General features: G+C 57.4%; 1 protein-coding gene and 1 long non-coding RNA gene across 2 annotated transcripts in view; one reads left to right on the forward strand and one right to left on the reverse strand.

Annotated features, from left to right (window-relative positions):
• Window positions 1-6,158: 6,158 nt before the first annotated feature.
• LOC109303459 lies at window positions 6,159-8,987 on the reverse strand. Its single transcript, XR_002099124.1, has 2 exons — window positions 7,780-8,987; window positions 6,159-7,146 (listed from the first exon to the last, which is right to left on the reverse strand). It is a non-coding gene; the product is annotated as an uncharacterized LOC109303459 (long non-coding RNA).
• A 1,660-nt stretch (window positions 8,988-10,647) lies between these two features.
• LCMT2 (leucine carboxyl methyltransferase 2) overlaps window positions 10,648-12,765 on the forward strand; it is a 35,528-nt gene continuing 33,410 nt past the window's right edge. Inside the window, exons 1-3 of the mRNA XM_019525344.1 lie at window positions 10,648-10,877; window positions 11,172-11,253; window positions 12,503-12,586. Of these exons, the coding sequence (XP_019380889.1) occupies window positions 10,663-10,877; window positions 11,172-11,253; window positions 12,503-12,586 (381 nt within the window). The 5' untranslated portion in view covers window positions 10,648-10,662. The remainder of the gene's footprint in view (window positions 10,878-11,171; window positions 11,254-12,502; window positions 12,587-12,765) is intronic.

Raw genomic sequence — 12,765 nt, forward strand, 5'->3', positions numbered from 1 at the left:
GAGGGGGCTGGACTGGATGATCTTCCGAGGTCCCTTCCACCCCTAATGTCTATGAAATCTATGAATCTATGAAGAAGAAGTGCATGGTCCTGCACCTGGGACAGAATAACCGCATGCACAGGTACAGCCTGGGGAACAGCCAGCTGGGCTGCAGGACTGCAGAGAAGGACCTGGGGGTTGCAATGGACCTTAAGCTGCACATGAGCCAGTAGTGCACTCTCGTCCGTGGGCTGTATGAACAGCGGTGTCCCTTGCAGACCACGGGCAGAGATTCTTCAGCTCTGTTCAGTGCTGGGGGGGTCTCCCCTGGAGCCCTGTGTCCAGTTCTGGGCCCCGCGCTTCAAGAAAGATGTGGAGAGATTGGGGAGAGTCCAGCACAGAGTGACAAAAACGATCAGGAGCCTGGGAAACAAGACCGATGAGGAAAGGATGAAAGAACTAGAGCTACTGAGTCTGGAGAAGAGAAGATGGAGCGGGGATTTCATCACAGTCTTCAGATACCTAAAAGGTGATTGCAGAGGGGACGGAGATGGGCCTGTCTCTGTGGCCGCAGGGGACAGGGCTCAGACTGCAGCAGAGGAAGCCGAGGCTGGAGATGAGGGGGAACTTCCTGACTCTGAGGGTGGTCAAGCACTGGCACAGGCTGCCTGGACAAGCTGGGGCATTTCCATCCCTGGACGCTGTCAAGAGCAGGCTGGAGAGTGTAGTTGGGTTGGCTCTATGAATAACTCAAAATGCTTCACATTTCCCAGTGCTTTACCTGGAAGCAGACCCCCACTGCAGCCCAGTTCCCAGCGTGGCTGGGTGGTGCCAACCCCCTTCTCCAGTAACAACCAGAGGCTCAGTGTGGTGGCACAAGCTCAGCAGGGCCCTGTCAGCAGAGCTGAGACTTGGCACACCTGGGCCCCACACCCCCGTGCAAGGGGCATTGCCCTCTGCCAGCACAAGGTCCCATGCTCCCAGCCCCCATCGTGTACAAACCAGCCCACACCAGGAGGCAAAACACATCGATTAGAAACTGCACCTTGAGCAAAAGATGCATTGAAGAAGCTGCGTGTTACGTCCAGCGGGTACCTGGAGTCACCCCAGGCCATGTGTTACCATCAGCTCTTAATCCTAGCAACACTGCACCATGCAGTGCCGACCTTGCCTGTCCCCATCGCTCTTTTCCCCAGCAGCATCATGCATCTCAGACATTTCCTATTATCTGGTGCCCTACACCACGCGGTACCAGCCTGTATACGCGTGTTCTCGTGCCAGCTTGTGCAAGCTGGCTGTGTCCCAGGCAGGGCTCCCATGAAGCCTATGCTGGTCAGTGCTTTCGCCAAAGCCTTTTTGACTGAGCAGGATCTGTTCATCCTTTGAATTCGAAGATGACCACAAATAGATGTTGTTATGACTTGTGTGCGAGTTGGACTGAAGTGAGGGAAAGTTGTGCAGAATCACGCTCGCTCTCCTCCAAGCCGGTCTGAATCCAGTGGCACAGCAGGGTCGGGACGTCTGCAGACAAGTCTGGATGCAGAGGATGGGCATCGGGTCCCGCTGCACCCAAACGGATGCCCCACACTGTCCACGTCCACGTCCACGTCCATAGGGATGGCAGCTCTTGCCATCTACTTTCACAGCTGAGGAGGTGAGCATAGCTGCTTGGCCACCTGATCTGCCAGAGAGGACTTTCCAGGGGAGCCAGGTGTAGCCGTCCACTCTGGTCAACAGTCTGGCCCTGCCCTGCCAAGGGGTCACCCACCGACGAGGTGGAGGGGCAGGAGGGACCGGGTCGCGGAGGATGAGGGAGGACGTGATTTCAAGACGACGGGGACCAGTGGCTTGACAGCGCAGCCATTCAGCCAAACTAACGTAGGTTTGGGTTGGATCTCTGGAAACGCTTCTTCCCCGACAGAGCAGGGAGGCCGTGGGACAGATGCCAGGGAAGGGAGGACTCTCCATTGCTGTAGATTTGCTTAGACAGGCACTGGTGGGGGATGATCTAGGCATACTGATGCCTGTGCTCTGCTGTGGGGATTTTCCAGGCTTCTGGGCTTTGCTGGTTGGTGCATGGGGCTTGGAAGGAATTTTGTCTTCCCATCTTGTTGCTGTGTGTCAGGGTTTTCTTTTCCTCAGAAGCGCTGGGGGTTGGCCACAGCAGAGCCTGGGGCTTTTGATGCCAATCCTTCTGACTTAAACCCACAGGTCTGACTTAAAAGCAGAGGTCAGGAGGGAATCTGCCCCCAGGATCAGATTGGTGCAGACTGCTGGTGGGGGCAGGTTGCCTTCCTCAGTCGTGCGTGCAAGGTCCGCTTCCTTGGATCTCTCCTGCGTATATTTAACACCCTTTGTTGGCTGCCGTGGTCCCCCTGGGTTATGGGGCAGGGTCGGGTGCGAGGTCTGGTATGGTGTCAGGGTTGACTGCATGGTTTTGCTCAGAGGTTGTCGAGGAAGAGACCAGCGGAGACTCTGGCAAGGGTGGTTTCGGCGACGGAACTGACAGCTGGAGCTGGGGGAGCAGGGTGGCGTGCCCTTGAGCGCAGAGCGGGACTGGGGGTGACACACGTCCAAGCGCGGGGCTTTTCCGAAGGAAGGGGCCGAAGCTGGTCTGTGCAGCGAGAGGGTGTGAGGATGCTCGTGGGGGGCAGAGGTGGTGCTGGGGGAAGGCCCGTAATCCCAGGGGTGGGAGAGAGGCAGACCCAGGGCTCCCCCCTGCTGCGGCCTCATCCTCACGTCCTGGTACCCTGATGCCGCAGCCCCGGCCTGGAGGGACCCCCCCCCGGAGGAGAGAGGGACTCCCCCACATCCCCTCCAGCAGCACCTCTCCGGCCAGCGCCCGGCCCCACGGCTCCTCGGCCGCCTGGCTGCTCCCTGCCGTGCCAGCGAGACCTAATTAAAACCGTCCCTGGTGCTGCTTTCTCCACCCCAGAATAGAAAGTGCCGCCCCCACCCCGTGCTGGAAACCCGTTCCCAGCCCAGAACAAAGGCCAGACGTTCCTGGCACGGGGAGGCCTGGCCACAAGAAAGCCGGGCCCAGCATTATTTATGTTGTTTCCTTTCTTACGCGCCTGCCGCGTGTGGGGCCCTTGCGTGACGACACCCCGGCCCGGGGTGTAAACAAGGCGGGGAGCCCGGTCCCAGCGACTCCCTGGAGCCTGCTAGCTGGGAGCAGCATCCTGGGCACAGGGATACGGGCAGGGGGCCGGGGGGAGGATTCCCATCACAGCGTCCTCGAAGGGGGCAGCCCTGGGGCAGGAGGCGCAGCACGGCCGCCCCACCGCAGGGAGGGGAAACTGAGGCCGTTGCTTGTTGTTATTGCCCTCACGGTGACTCAGGGGAGACCTGCTGCTCCTCTTCGGCTCTACAGCCAGCCTTGCCCCGATGCCCCTTCCCCTCCTGCGGGAGCCCAGTTGTTCTCCCACAACGAGCTCTGTGACCGCGGCATCCGGCAACTCTTCCTGTGCCACGCAGTCGCTGGGCAGTTGCTCCGCACACCTGCTGCTGCCGAGGTGCCCGACAAAGTTGCTTGGTGGTGGCTGGGCAGAGGTCAGCTGGACAGGACAGGCTAGGATGGGACGGCTCCTGCACGACTGTGTCCATCGCCGGCACCCGAGGCCCGTCGCTGCATCGGACGCCAAGGAAATGTCACGGGGCAGCAGGATGGAGAGCAGAGAGGTGGTAATGCTGAGCGCGGTGGCAATGGTGTGTCACTGGTCAGTCACCCTTTGGTTGCAGTTATCCCACCGCTTGCATGTTTACCCAACAGCAACGCTGCCTGGCCCCGATTCCTCTAGCTCGCTTTGAGAACAGCACGTGGGACTGTGTCTAAACATGGCTAATGTCCAGGTGTGTTACATCCACCTCGCTGGTTATCAAGGTGGTGACCACCTCCTTCTCCTGCTCCAGATGTTTGTGTTGCGTAGGCCACGAGGCAGACCTGCAGCAGCAGGAGCCAAAAGCCTGCAGGGCTGAAGTTTTGTCCATCTACTCAGGACCATCCTGACGTGGACAGAACCCACATGAACTGCTACAGTACGTACGGGAAGTGTGTATAGAAGTGTGTATAAAGGGGTGAAATAGAAACAGGCTTTGGTTTGGGTTAGGCCTGCACCTAGGGTGTTTGCCTTTCTAACGTGTAAAGGCGGGACACATGCCCTCCTCTGCTGGCGGCACGGCTGGAGCAGAGCTGAGTGGGGCAGGGGCGGATGGGGGCTGCCCGCTGTGGGCTCCCCACCTTGCTGGCTTTCCCACAGGAGCCCTGTGCTGGCCGTGCACCCCCCGCCTCCCTGGCAGCAGTGTGGGGCACAACTCCACACCATGGCATGTGTGCAGGTGTGCACATGCACATGGTGTCCTTGCGTCCCGCTCCCAGCAACCCCTTGCAGGCTGCAATGCTGCCCACCTGCAAGGGGGAACCCCGCTGTTTCCTCACAGATCCCTGAACAATGCTGCAAATTTGGGACAAATGCTGTCCTGCAGTCATGTAGCCTGGGACCAGGACTCAAGTTTCCTGTTCTGGGACTGTTCTGCCCAATTAGGGATGGGTGGTCATCCTACTTGCATGACCCCAGTCTGGGCACCTGGCTGAGAACATGGACATGGCTGCACGGAGCTTATGCTCATTAGATGGCAGCTGTGTGCCTATTTGAACTGCGTTTTGGTGGGACCTGACAAGCCCTTGGAAGCAGCAAGAACAATTTGCAAAGTGAATATGTTCTAAGTCACCCTGGTAAGTCCCGGGTGCTCAGATCAGGTGGCCTGGGTTACCGTTCTCCAGGCCTGTGCTTTCTCCTTTTGTTAAATAAAGGGCACCGTTAGCACATCTCTAAGCCTCTGGGACCCACCTGCCATGTACAACTGCAAACATCATTGCCAGTGGTGCCCATGTCTCGTAGGCCAGGTCCTTCAGCAGACTGATGTGAATTCTGTCAAATTTAGTTCATTAAATGAGTAGTTCTCAATGGTTCAGAGTCTGACTGGAAGGAAGTACCGAGTGGTGTTCCTCCCAGGTCTCGTACAGTTCAGCATCTTCACAGATGACCTGAAGGATGGGACTGAGTGCAGAGTTATTAAATTTGCACGTGACCCAAACCCGGGTGGAGCTGCAGACACTCCGCAGGCGGGGCTAGAACGCAGAATGATCTTGATTAACTGGAGAAATGATCCAAAATTCACTGGATGACATTAATGAAGTGCAAAGTCCTGCACTTGGGATGGAATGATGTCATGCACAAATACAAACTGAGGGAGAACTGGCTAGGCTGCGGTACTGCAGACAAAGACCGGGGGTTATAGTGAACTGTAAGCTAAGCATGAGTCAACCATGTGCTTTTGTTGCAGAAAAGGCAACAGCATCCTGGGCTGTAGTAATGGGAACATTGGCTGCAAGTCAAGGGAATTGATTCTTCTACACAATTCAGCTCTGGTAAGCCCTCGCCTGGAGTCCTGTGTCAGTTCTGGGCATTGCACTTCAAGAAGGACATAGATAAATTGGAAAGAGTCCAATGGAGAGCAACACAAATGATTCAAGGTCTGGGAAACATGATTTACAAGGAAGGGTTGGAAGAACTGGGATGAGTTACTCTGAGGAAGAGAAGACTGAGCTGGAATTTGATAATAATCTTCAAATATCTGAAGGGTGGTTATCAAGAGAATGGCAATCAACTCTTCTCTGTGGCCATAGAAGCAAGAGCAGGAAGCAAGGGTCTTAAATTGCAGCAAGGAAGTTTAGGTTGGACACGAGGAAGACCTTTCTGACTATGAAGACAGTTAAGCATTGGGACATGCTACCCACAGAATCGGTGCAATCTCCATCCTTCCAAGCTTTTAACAGCAGCCCAAGACAGACGTTTGTCAGGATGGTTTTGGCAGGGATGATCCTGCCTTGAGCAGGGGGTTGGACTCAATGACATGCTGAGATCCCATCCAGCCCTATTTTTCTATGATTCTGAGCTTACGGACAAGAGAAAGGCAGCTGATTTAATCTACGCTGGGGTCCATATTTTGCCAGATGGGAAATTATTAGCTAACCTGGAGACAATGGGGGTTAGCATCAGAACTGTAAAATGAATAAAGAACTGGCTAAAATGGAGATGATAATGGATTGTTCAGAAAAGGAAACTATTAGCTTGGAGGGAAACACCAGCAGCGCGATCCTCAAGGCATGGTCTTGGTTCTGATCTTTTTAATTTCTGATGTATTTGGTTATTGTTTTCTTGAATGCCATTGGCCCAGCACGTGTGAGTACACTGATGAAATAGGGGAAATAGGTCTGATCTGCATACATTTTGGATGACTTCTTCTCTTAATATTTAACTCAAGCAAGTGTACTATTCATGGAATCAAAGACAACCTTTTTGTCACAGTTATCTTTACCAGACCAGGGCAAATCAAATGAACCTTAGCTTTTTCCTTAAGAAAAGGTCCAGGAATATCTGAAGAAATGCTGACAGTGATGATCTGAACGTGTGAGCAAGAAGTGTGAGAGTGCTGGAGGCTGGATCGTCATTCACAGCAGGAGTGCGTAGGCAGTTCGTCATCTTCACCTCCAGTGTTGTCCCACTGCAGGGTTGAAACAGGCTCTTCAAAGCTGCCTCTGCGATCTTGCGCTTTTCCTATTTTTGAAGCCACCCTTGTGGGTTTCAAGGCAAGGACCTCAGAACAGCAACGGAGTGGGTTGGCGAGGGAGATGTCCTAAACCAGTAGCTCTCAATGTTTCTAGACTCAAGGTCCCCTCAGAAAATTGCCAGCTCTTGGCTTTCGTTTGATTTTTGACTGCGGGAAAAACACAGGAGCAATCCTTATGCTGCGAAGAACTTAGGAAAACTGCAGCAGTCAGAATGCTTGTGACACTTTGGATTCCTGTTTGAAATTCCCTTGCTTATCTTGTGAACACACATAGGTGTTTGCATACCTCACAGTATTAATGCTATGCAGCATCCATGACAGCTTCAGACCATGCTCACAGCACCTCAGGGTGCTGCAGCAGCTGCTTGAGAATCACGGGTCTACGATGACCCAAGGTCATGCTTGGAGCTTTCATTCAATATGGATTGGGCCACGTTACTGGGGAGCAAAAAGCGAGGTGCCCTGATGTGCTCAGGAGGTCCCAGGGAGGGTGGAGCAAGCTGCAGTCACACCGGCGCAGGGTATGGCTCTGTGCTGAAGAAAGGCACATCTGAAGGGGATTTGGTAGCAGCCTTCACCTCTCCACAGGGAGGCTGCAAAGAGGATGGAGCTGGACTGGTCTCAGTGGGGACAAATGACAGGACAAGGAGCAATGGACTCAAGTTGCAGCAAGGGAAGTTTTGGTTAGATATATGGGAAAACTGTCTCACTGGGAGGGTGGTGGAGCACTGGAAAAAGGTTTTCTAGAGAGGTGGTGGAAGCTCCATCTTTGCAGGTGTTTAAGGCCCAGCTCAACAAAGCCGTAGCTGGACAATGCAGTTGGGGCTGGTCATGGTTTGAGCAGGAGTTTGGACTAGATGTGGTCTCCCGAGGTCCCTTCCACCCTCATTGTCTGTGATTCCATGATAAAGGCTGGCACGTTGCTTGGAGGAAGTCGATGCTCCTGCCCTTCTGAGGCCAGTCCAGAAGGTGAGACGGAAGTCCTGTGGCCTACAGCAGCCTAAGCAGCCAAATGTCCAGCAGGTCCCCTGGGATTCCCCTTGGAGCAGCCTGCCCCGATGCTGCTCCAACAACCCACACACCCGAAAGAGTTCAGCTGTCTCTGCCCTCTCTGTATTGAAACCTGCCTACTCACTACTCATTCTTCTACAGGTGTGCAAAACTGACCTTGTTTCCTGGGACAAAATCAGGGAGTCTGGATTACTGGAAGACCTGACATGTGAGACAGGAACTCTGGCAGCACCAATCTTCAGTCCCACTATCAGTTTGGGTTGGCACGCTGTGGCTAGAGGATAGCAAACAGAAAAAACAAGCCAGGCAGCTCCAGGCCTGTGTGACCGGATGCAAGACTGTGCAGCGTCACAGAACACATACTGCAAGAGGGCAAGATCACAGTGGCTTTGGGGACCCCTTGGATGACTTCTGCCCACATCCTGGTCCCAGCTTGGCCCCTCTGCTGCCTAGGGCGCATTCCCCAAAATACAAAAGCCTAGAGCCACTCCCCAAAATGCACAAGCCCACCATTTGACTTTGAAGTCCTCACAATTGCTCCTTGCACTTCCTAGCCTTGCGTGTGGCACTGAGCCATGAGTCCCTGCCTCTGCCTTGCCAACAATGCTGCCTTGATGGCTCACTTATCAAATTTCCCCCTGAGCTTTCTGCCATGTCACCCTCACGCATGGAAGGAGCTCCCAGCACAGCCACAAAGCCATATTATCCTCCCAGCATCTCAGAAACACTTAGTCATGATGCACACAATGACTAGGCCGTTGGCTGCTGTAACTGCAGCTCATCACAGCAGTCACACAGTCCTTTTTCTTTCTTGGATCGGCTCTAATTGGGAGTTGTGGGGCAGGTCCCATCCTTGCCTTGGGTGCAAACAGATCCCTCAGAGGACCTTCTCCGTGCTACTGAAGCACAAACACAAATGTCAGGGCTGTCCTCTACTCCAAGAACCGTGCTGGAGATTAACTGTGCCCAACAGTTGTGGCACTGCCCCTGCCACATTTTGCCAGAGCGCCTGCTGTGGCCATGGGAACAAACCTGCCACCTCCCACACCGCAGGGGCAGGAGAGCCGCAAGCAGACTGGAGGGTGGAAATCCAGCACACGAAAGCCCCCCAGAGATGGTGCTTGTGTGCTGGGCAAACACACAGCTGCTCTGGTCCCAGTGAGGTTGCTCCCAAGCACAGCCCCGTGGAAGGGATGGGAGGCCACTGCTGCCTGGGAGTGCTGGATTCTCACTGCCAAGCACAGCCCCTGGCTACAGCGGAGCTCCTCTGGCAATGCTCCTCAGGCTCAATCTACTTCCAGGCTCCCATCTGGGTCCCGTGGGTGCAGTCGCACCCTCCCCACCCCTCGACCTAGCCCTTCCCGGTCTGCCTGTCACTCCAGCACCTCCGTGGCCGCGCCCATGCATGGCAGGGCCCTGCCTGGCCGCTTGCCGTGGACCTCTCCCTATTACTCATTTGGGGTCCTTTGACGTCAAGGGTGAGGTCAGGCAGGGCCACGCCTGCCCCTTCCCCGCTCACACAAAAACAAAGCGCTATAGATAGCTGTGCTGCAAGTGCTTTTCATTACAGCCCCCCTGCCCGGGGGTGGTGGGAGAGGCTGAGGCCTGGCGGCCAGGCTGTGTTTTCCGTTAGTCGGGGGGGAGCTGTGCATTCCTCACGAGCTTCGAGTGTCGCGCAGAGCCCCAGGGGGTCTCAGCAATGGGGGAAGGGGACTACGCACATCTGAACATGCCCCCCACGGCCTGCGATGTCCACGCCAACGGGAAACATCAGCTGCACAGCGAGGCCCACGCGGCACGCAGCGCCAGCCCCTCTCAGCACAGCACGCACGAGGCGACTCCACCTCCCCGGGACGTTCTGTGCACGCGCCTCTCCCTTCCTGCACGCAGACCCGCAGCACCCCTGCAGCTCTCCCTCCGCCCTACAGACCCCAAAGGGACCCTCAGTGCCTCCGCACTGCTGCATCAGTCCCGGCTACCACTGTGGGAACACGGACATGGCTCTGGCCTCTCCTCATATGCGCATATGAGCTAGCGGGGCTGATGTGCCAGCACGACGTGGCTGGTACCCAACCCTGCTTTGCTGCAGCATCATGAAATCTCGGCTCCACCCCTCCCTCCCGAGCTGGACCGCAGTCAGCTCGGTGACGAAGAGCGGCTGGCACAGAGGGAGCCTGACGGAATGGGATTGGTCTCTCCCGGAAAATATTACATGTGGGCACAGCAGATGGAGGAGTGCGCAAGTCACCACGCTGGATTAAACTGCTCATGCTAGTCAGGGCACAGCTGGGCCTCCTGCTACGGGGGCGATCAACATGCAGCACGGGGGCCACCGCTGCCACAGGCAGCCTTTGTGCTAGACCGGGGATGGGGCAGGGAGCAGGGCAGTAGAGCAGGCAGGGAGCGGGCCCCCGGCCCTGCCACTGACCCTGCAGCTCCACGCCCTGCCACTGACCTTTCAGCCCGTCCTTGTGACCCCAGACCCTGCCACTGACCCCATAACCGACCCCTTGGCCCTAGACCCTGTGACCCCACGCCCTGCCACTGACCTTTCGGCCCGTCCTTGTGACCCCACACCTAATACTGTGACCCCAGACCCTGGCCCCATGACCGGCCCCTAGACCCTGTGACCCCACACCTGATCCTCTAACCCCAGACCCTGCCACTGACCCCGTGACCCCATAACTGACCCCTCGACTATACACCCTGCGACCCCACGGCCTGCCACTGAGTTCTCAGCCCCGGTGCTTGTGACCCCGGACTCTGCCCCCGTGGCTGGCCCCTGCACCCTATGATCCCGTGACCCCCCCCGACCCCGTGACTCCTGCTGCTGCCACTGAGCCCGGAGCCCGCGCACGACTCCCCCCGCCCGCAAGGGCGGCTCCACGGCCCCGGCCGCTCTAGCCCCGCGGAGGTCGCTCTCTATGCCGCTCGGCAACTGGATAATCTCGGGCCTGCCGCTCTGCACCCGGAGACCCGGAAGTGGGCTGCCGGAAGCGAGCGCAGGCTTCCTGTTGCTAAGCAGCCGCGGCTTCCGGCATGGGTCCAAGGCGGGCGCGCGCGGCGGTGAGTGGCGGGCCCGGGGGTCGGTCATCCTGGACCGGTGCGAGCTCCCTTTCCCCCGCGCAGGTGCAGGGCACGAATGACAGCAGCGTGGCCAGCAAATGCTCCGCCGCCGCCCGCGGCTACGTGCAGGATGGCTTCCTGCGCTGCTTCGTGAGCAAGACGCGCCGTCGGGCCCCGCTCGTCCACCGGTGAGGCCTGGCGCCCCTCGGCAGGGGCACTCCTTCCCCCGGGGGGGGCAGGTCGCCCGCCCGTTTCCGCACCGGGTGCTGCTTTGCGCCGCGCGCTCAGTCCCGAGTCGGGGAGAGCTGGGTAAGCTGAGCGCGGAGCCGCTGAAGGCAGGTGACAGACTCGCCCCGGGTGAGCACCAGGCAGGATAAAAGGAGAGCAAGGAGGACCTTTTGGGGAGATATGGAAGTGACAGGGCAGGAAGGTGAGGCTTTATTTTGCTGAGCTGAGTCCCAGGGTTGCGTTTTGTTCCCCAGGGGTTACTACGTCCGGGCCCAAGCCGTGGATCGCTGCGTGCGAGGGTTCCTGCTGCAGAGCCAAGGCTGCCCCCAGAGACAGGTGAATTCGGAGGGATGGGGACAGGGATGGGACGGGGTCGGGGAGACTTATGAGCGGTCTGTGCTCTGTCGTGTGCCTGGGACCTCTTCCCGGGAAGACTCGGCAGGGCCACGCGTCTGGCAGCGGGCCTGCTTGTATTGTCTGAGCCTGGCCAAAAGGGACGAGCTTCTTTGGGGGGAGGGCAGGGTCTGTACGTCAGATTGGCACTGATACGTGGAAAATGGAGGTATTGGCAATCAGCTTTTTTGGGTCGATAACACGACCGATAAACGTGGGCAGCCACAACGTGGCACACAGGCAGCCAGGAGCACAGCCTGGCAGCATGGAGAGCAGCCCGGTCTGGCTGGTAAGTCTGTTGGGGAGAGAAGGGGCACGGTGGGGGGCAGATCACGGCCCCGCGGTGAGGGATGGAGTGGGGCTGGGGCAGGAGTGGGGCATAGAATGGAGCCATGGTTCATCTGGGGGGCAGCTTCTACCTCTGCATGTGCCCAGGAAGGGCATGGGGGGCATGTGCCCCCCATATCTGCTCACAGGGTGAGGGTGGGCTGGGGATAGGGGCAGTGCTGGGCTTTTCTTGGCAGGGAGGGAGTGCTGGGCTGGGCTGTGCTGTGCTGGGGTGGGGTGGCAATGCTGGGAGGGAGGGCTGGCGGTGGCTAGAACCACCCCAAAATTCGCTGTAGCTCTGCTCCCAGTGCCACTACCGCGTATCCCAAGCACAGCCCTGGCTCACCTCCTGCCAGGAACAACCCGATACTGCCCCCGGCCCCAGCCTGCAGTGGCAGCCCACCCTCATCCCATGCGCTGATCTGGGGGGTACGTGCCCTCGTGGGATGCATGCAGTGGTAGGAGCTGCCACTCCCTCCCTGCGCCCCCCGACAAACCATAGCTCCATCCCATGCCCCACCTGGCTGGGCAGTGCAACACCTCGCCCTGCCTCGGCCCTAGTGCCAGCTCCACTCTCTCACCGCGGAGGACCTTGATCTCCACACACCCCTTCCCTCCCCCCCATCCCTTCCTCCACAACAGACTTGCCAGCAAGGCTGCATATTGGCAGTTGGATCAGTATCAGCTGACACGGCTTGTTTAAAATCAGCCATTGGTATCAGCCCAAAAAAATCTATCAGTGCACCCCTACTTGACAGTCTGCTGGGGCTTGATGTGGGCACCTCAGTATGCTGTATTTTCTTGCTCTATGAATACCCAAGAGGCTGCTGGAGTGGGTAACATGTCTCTTGTTCTTCTGCTGCAGATCCTCTCTCTGGGTGCTGGCTTCGACTCCCTATATTTCCGCCTCAAGACTGCGGGTCTCCTGAGCCGCACTGTGGTGTATGAGGTGGATTTCCCAAGTGTGGTGTCCCGGAAAGCTGCTCTGATTAGGGGCACAAAGGACTTGGCTATAGTGGTGGGAGGAGGCTGGCATGCGGCTGGAGCACAGGGAAAAGAGAAGGAAGAGGAAGGGGGATGGGAAAGCTGCATATCCACCCTGATTTCTGCCTCACTTCAGACTAACAC

This window comes from Gavialis gangeticus, unplaced genomic scaffold, assembly GCF_001723915.1.
Source record: "Gavialis gangeticus isolate Ggan-Ray unplaced genomic scaffold, GavGan_comp1, whole genome shotgun sequence".
Lineage (NCBI taxonomy): Eukaryota > Metazoa > Chordata > Crocodylia > Gavialidae > Gavialis > Gavialis gangeticus.